Source organism: Cydia fagiglandana, chromosome 3 (assembly GCF_963556715.1).
Source record: "Cydia fagiglandana chromosome 3, ilCydFagi1.1, whole genome shotgun sequence".
In the NCBI taxonomy this organism is placed as follows: domain Eukaryota; kingdom Metazoa; phylum Arthropoda; class Insecta; order Lepidoptera; family Tortricidae; genus Cydia; species Cydia fagiglandana.
In genome coordinates this window covers 3,231,161-3,237,246 of record NC_085934.1, presented here as the reverse complement: position 1 = coordinate 3,237,246, position 6,086 = coordinate 3,231,161, and the positions used below count along the sequence as shown (strand labels likewise).

At 35.9% G+C, this 6,086-nt stretch overlaps 1 protein-coding gene across 1 annotated transcript; it reads right to left on the bottom strand.

Moving 5' to 3' along the window:
- Nucleotides 1-595: 595 nt before the first annotated feature.
- LOC134679833 (ubiquitin-conjugating enzyme E2 N) lies at nt 596-1,964 on the bottom strand. The gene has a single exon (XM_063538733.1). The coding sequence runs from the start codon at nt 1,742-1,744 to the stop codon at nt 1,289-1,291; it is 456 nt and encodes a 151-aa protein (XP_063394803.1). The 5' UTR covers nt 1,745-1,964; the 3' UTR covers nt 596-1,288.
- Nucleotides 1,965-6,086: the final 4,122 nt, after the last annotated feature.

Sequence of the window (6,086 nt, the reverse complement as noted above, 5' to 3'; positions counted from 1 at the left end):
AATCCTTCAATAAATTATGGTCTATATTTATTATACTTACTTAACCAACACTTTGCTTCCCACACATATCAAATTAATCCATGTTACAAAAAATAAATGAAAGAAAACTTGTTTGTTCTTTTTACCACTAGCCTGTCCTGGACTGCTATTCAACAAAAAAAAATAATTTACTTAAAATACAGTCCTTTTTTACTAAAACTAATTCAAGGCATATGGATACTTTTACTTACATTACTTTAACCTTTTAACCGCCAGCAATTTTTGATCCAGCATGCTCGTGTCGCCCCCGACAGTAATTGTACCACGCAGAGTAAGGTTGGCATAGTTACGGGAGTTATAAATGTGCTGTAAAAACCAAATCAGATCTTTGTCTTATTTATCAGACTGTGGCGAAATGAGCTGGATATATAATGTCTTATATATCAGACTCTGGCGGTTAAAGGGTTAAATACTGTCAAGACTAATTACTGCCTTAGGTTCAGTTTTCTTCCTAAGAAGTTAGGCCAGATAATGTGTTATTATAATACAGGCATACATACATATATACATAGAAACATATGAGGTGAAAGGAATGAATATAAATAAAATATTAATCAATTTTGTATATTATGTATTCTGAAGTTTGCTCACAAAGCCAAATTAATTACATAAATACAATTTAATGATAACTTTTATACAAGATATAATAATAGTACACAAAAAATCCATAGTGAAATCATGTTGATGAGCTGTATCAGTGAAAATAATGCTTAAAATTCTTCCAGCGGGAAGTAAATGAAATATCAGTATCTCTAGAGATCCAGTAGTATCAGCTAACACAAATATAATGTATCAAGCATATTGCGGGTTGCACTTGTGGCCGTAGACAAGACACTTACAAAGACATTCAACTTTGTGACGATACACACTATTCTTTGTATAAAATTAACCAAATTTGATAACCATGAAATATATACATTTAAGTCTCCAAGTACATTTTTTTTGATATTTTCATTGATGACGGTAAAAAAATATGCGTACCTAGTATCGTTACGAAGCTACGTGTGAACGGGGCGACCAGAGCTCCGCTCATGACAAACAAGGGCGAGGCTACATAGAAATGCGAGAGGATAACCTGGGGCGGCCCGCACCGAGCGCGGCCCTCCCACTAATAATAAAATTTCCACAATTGTCTCTTCACAAGTTACTCGGTCTAGGGTGTTTAACATAACTTGCACTCTTAAAACATGATATATTTGTTAGTTTCGTCCACCCGGCTCGCGAGTGGGAGGCACTGCGGCGCGCGAGCTCAGTTGTCCATGGCGTATCTCCGCGTCCACTCCTTGGCGTTCCGAATGGCCTCGCTCTCGTTCACCTTCCACAGCTCGGCGACGTCGTTGGCCAGCGGGTCGTCGGGGTTCGGCGCCGACAGCAGCGCCTGGATCGACAGCAGCACCGTACGAATCTGCAGCGCCGGCGACCATTTATCCTTGAGTATATCCAAGCATATACGACCTAGCCGATCTATGTTAGGGTGATATATTTTCGTTATAAACCTAACCTTAGGCGCCGACATGGGGTAGTCCTCCGGCAGGAATAATTCTAATTTAAACAGTCCACCTTCAAATGGAGAGTCCTCTGGACCCGTGACGATTACGTGGAAGTAGCGAGCGTTCGTGTCGCTGGGCACCGCACTGATTCCGGGCACGGGCTCCTGCATCAATCGCTGTGTCTCTTTGATTATTCTACGTGGTAAAGCTGCCATTTTAAATATGCGGTCTAGCGCAATTTGTCAAATGAAAGCAAGTAATCATATAATTGTATAAAATATCTAATTGTCTTTCCACTGCACGTGTTTTCGACGATTAATGAGGCACGTCTTTAGAATTAACTAATTATAACAGCATTTTAACCATGATATTGCTGAAAACGCGACTACAAAAGCGATACAGATACTTCAATTTTCTTATTGTAGTGTAGACTATAGACTTTTACCATAAAGAACACGTGCAATATAGAACTGGATGCGTTCAGTGTTGAATACAAGTAGTGATGTCAACATAGAAAACCGGTAATTTTTCCTCTGTGACACTTGGTTGGACACCCTATGGTATGGAACCCCTAGGAATAATTGTTCAAATTTTTGAACGTTTGTTTAATGTCAATTGACATGGACAATTGGACATTGTTGTCGTTTTAGATATTTCTTAAATCTTAAACTATATAATTTCTCTTTAATTTATTTACCGGTGCAAAATCAAATAGAATAATATAACGTAGACAACCATCACCTATAGGAAACGCAGTGGGATCGACTTTAAAAAATCGTCGTCGCCTGAATATCTACATCATCATCAAATCATGCCTGGAGATGATAATTTGCCTGTAATATTAGTCAGTGCTGCTGATATTGCTTCTGCATCAGCAATAATAGCTCAATAGTGGGACCGGATTTTTGCACTAAAAGTTTTGATAATTCTAAAGTTGAAAAAGTGATACTTATCTGATATAGGACATATTTTTAAGCATATATGCTATATATGATGAAAAGTTAGAACGAGCGTTAGATATAAATTAGGTATTTATATATTTTTAGTAATGATTTTTTAATATTGAATTAAAGTGCAATGTTTAAGTTCCATTGTTTATAATATGTATGACGCTTTATAATGTAAAATTATTAGAAATTTTTTTAACGTGCTTCTTTGTCAAACTACAATTAGCTTATTATTTTGTCGATATTGAATTAAAGTTTAATAAATCCACAACAACATATCTAAATTTATAAGTTAATAGGCAAGCTAAAAAGCTAGAAGAATAAGATATATGCTTTAGAATTAATATACGTTTTTTGTCCTATAAGATCTAATATTGAATTAGAGTCTGTAAAAATAAGTCTATTACTATAAAATAATATACGCAGCCATATTATGGAAAGTAAGAAATTTCTGTGTGTAGCTTGCATTGTAATAGTAAAATCTAGTTAAAAAGGCGCGAAATTCATACATACGCCGCGCTGGTCCGTCAGTCGCCGGCGCGGCGCTCGAGAGCCTATAATAGCCTACCTATACCTCGCCCCTCGCCCCACCTCCCGCTCAGTAACACTGTCTGTCTTTTCTTATCATTCATTTGTTTGTTTACCGTGCACATATATAAATTAGATGCGGACATTACGTGAAATTAAAATATCTTATTAAGTAAAAATACCTACAGCTGGTCAATCAGATCTTGTCAGTAGAAAGAGGCGGCAAATTTGAAAAATGTAGGTGCGAAGGGATATCGTTCCATAGAAAATTTGAATTTCGCGCCTTTTTTTAGTGACAAGATTTGCTTGACCAGCTATATTTAATTATCTTGACTAATATTGTAATAAAAATGTACAAGATATTCACAACTATTTTTTACTATACATAGTTTGTCAAAGGACTGTCTCATTTCAAACATAGACAGGGAGAATCATCATACTATCTTTGACTTACACTAGTACTAGCACCCAAAAGAAAAGGATGAATATAGTTTTTTGTTTTTATTTACTGACAAATTGGTTTGACCAACTATACCTATTTCTGGTTCCTATTGTCATGTCCTGTCCTATTCAACGTCAATATCATAATATGTATATTATAAACCAACTGATCAATATTACACGGTATACATCCTGAATATACAATAAGGTAAGTGGCCTCACTTACCTTATTGTATATTCCGTGTGGGCCGTATATGCCTATATACAGCCCACCTTAAATTAAAATGTTTTTTTTTAATAAACAGGATATGAAGTATGAAAAACTCACTCAAATAGGTTTCTCATTTATTTAAGTTTCTTCATTATACCAAAATAGTTATAAAAATATTACGATACTCTTGGAAAATATACCTTTTATAAAAGTCCTATTATGGGCCTTATTGAACACTACCAGTGCATTACTTAATCCCGCAAAAAATAATCATTTTGACAGTAGGTAATAACAGATTTTATTGTTTTTAACTTAAGACTTATACATATACAAATAACAATATTTGATACTTCATAACAGGAGGATTTATTTATAATAAGTGAAAATAATTATTTTGGGTCTTAATAACTAAAGATATAAAAATTGTCTATTTTACGCGAAAATAGTAGGTAACTAAACATAAATCTTTATTAGTTACAGTAGTCTCATCCTTTAACATCTGGGGGCACGGCAGTGCCCCCGCCAAGACGAGAAAAGCGCAAGGGCACTATCTACCTTTTCTCGAAGCGCTTTGTCGTTTTTTGGAACCCTCATAACTTGGGGTTGGATTATACCAGATAAACAAAGTTCTCGGACTTATTAAGCATATCAATTGCATAGCTCTTATACTTTAGATTTTATTCATATCTAAAAACTTCGATTTCGTCACTGACTCACTCACTTGATGATCATCAATACCGGGTACTTCCTGAAGTCCTCTAAGAAGCTGAAATTTGGTATGTAAGATAGTTTTAGTACACAAACAACAAATAAATTCAAAAAAAATTTATCCCTAAGGGGATGAAGATGGGGTTTAATTTTGTATGGGAAATCAATAATCACTGAACCGATTTAGTTGAAATTTGGTATGTAGATAGGTATTGTTATGGGGAAGGATATAGAATAGATTTCAACCTCAAAGTTTACCCTTACGGGGTGAAGGCAGATTTCAACCCCAAAGTTTACCCTTACGGGGTGAAGGGTTTATATGGGGAATCAGTAAGAAGTACATTGTGTAACAGATGCCCCCAGATACTTATTTCAGGATTTTTAATATTAAATCACCCCCAACCCTTTAAATTAGGGGATGGAAGATTGTCATAAACAACTTACAAAAAGAAGTGAAATCCCATCAAAAACATTTTGATGTAAAATGTTGCCCAAACGAAACCATAAGGCTCGCACTGTCAAAAAGTTATCAGATCTCTTGCTAAGCTTCTAACTCTACAAGCCCTCTAACTTTACTAGCTCTACACCAAAAGTGAGTGGCTTGGCCGTTTCGTTTCTACAAGAACTATTGTATGTAAGTATAATACAAAAACCGCCCAAATGCGAGTCGCACTCGCGTTCCAAGGGTTCTGTACATTACACAATTTTTAACAATATATTTTTTTAAGAGAAAAGTGAGTAGTCTTTAAAAAACCCGTAGGTATCGGAAAACTAGGTACTTAAGTCCGACTCACGCTTGACTGCACATTTCTAATAGGTTTTCCTGTCATCTATAGGAAGAGAGCTAATATGTGTATTTTTTTCATAATTTTAGACCCAGTAGTTTCGGAGATAAGGGGGGAGGGGGAATGGTCATTTTTTGCGTATTTTCTTAAATAACTTCTAAACTATTTATTTTAAAATTATGAAAAAATATATCTGAGATTCTTACAATGAGCCCCTTCGTTTGATATATATATATATATATATATATATATATATATATATATATATATATATATATATATGACGGAGGCACCACGGGCAGCATGGGTTTGTACACAGGATGGCGGGTGGGCGTAGTATCTCAATGTATTACTTCACAGCTAACTCAGTATGCTACCAGTGCATGAAATAATCTTTCGGACTTGTTAACCATACTAGTGCCTACTAAAATATCTAGTCGCTATTGGGATGTATTTGGATTGCACTCAAATAAAAGGATCGCATAAAATCGTTCAAGTCTTTATTCAAATCAAGCTAGGCCGGCTCCAACCGTACACCTCTGACCCGAGAAGATTTAATTCCTTCTCAATTGGAGAAGGGTATCCCAATATGGGACCGGCAACAAACTCGGCGGGACACATCTTTTCAAAACAACACTTCTTCTCTTCATTTTACAAAGGTAAGCTTCTAATCACACGTAAGAAATCAAAATAACACTTGGAATAAAACACTTAGCTAAATGGTTAAAGAACGTTGGATTCTATAAGCTTTCAGAATAATCCTTCAGGTATAAGCCTTCAAGAACGTGGCGAATTAGGCACGAGGTTGGCTAACGTCCGATCTCTAGCGCGGTCCGATCAAGTCTGATCACGGAGCCTCACCGCTCCCGCCTTTTAAGTCAAGCAGGCACACCTGCTCGACCGGTCCAACAACATAACGACAAAACTACCAACTCGT

Coding starts and splice junctions, on each gene's coding strand:
- LOC134679833 (XM_063538733.1), bottom strand. CDS start 1,744: ATGGCAGCTTTACCACGTAGAATAATCAAAGAGACACAGCGATTGATG.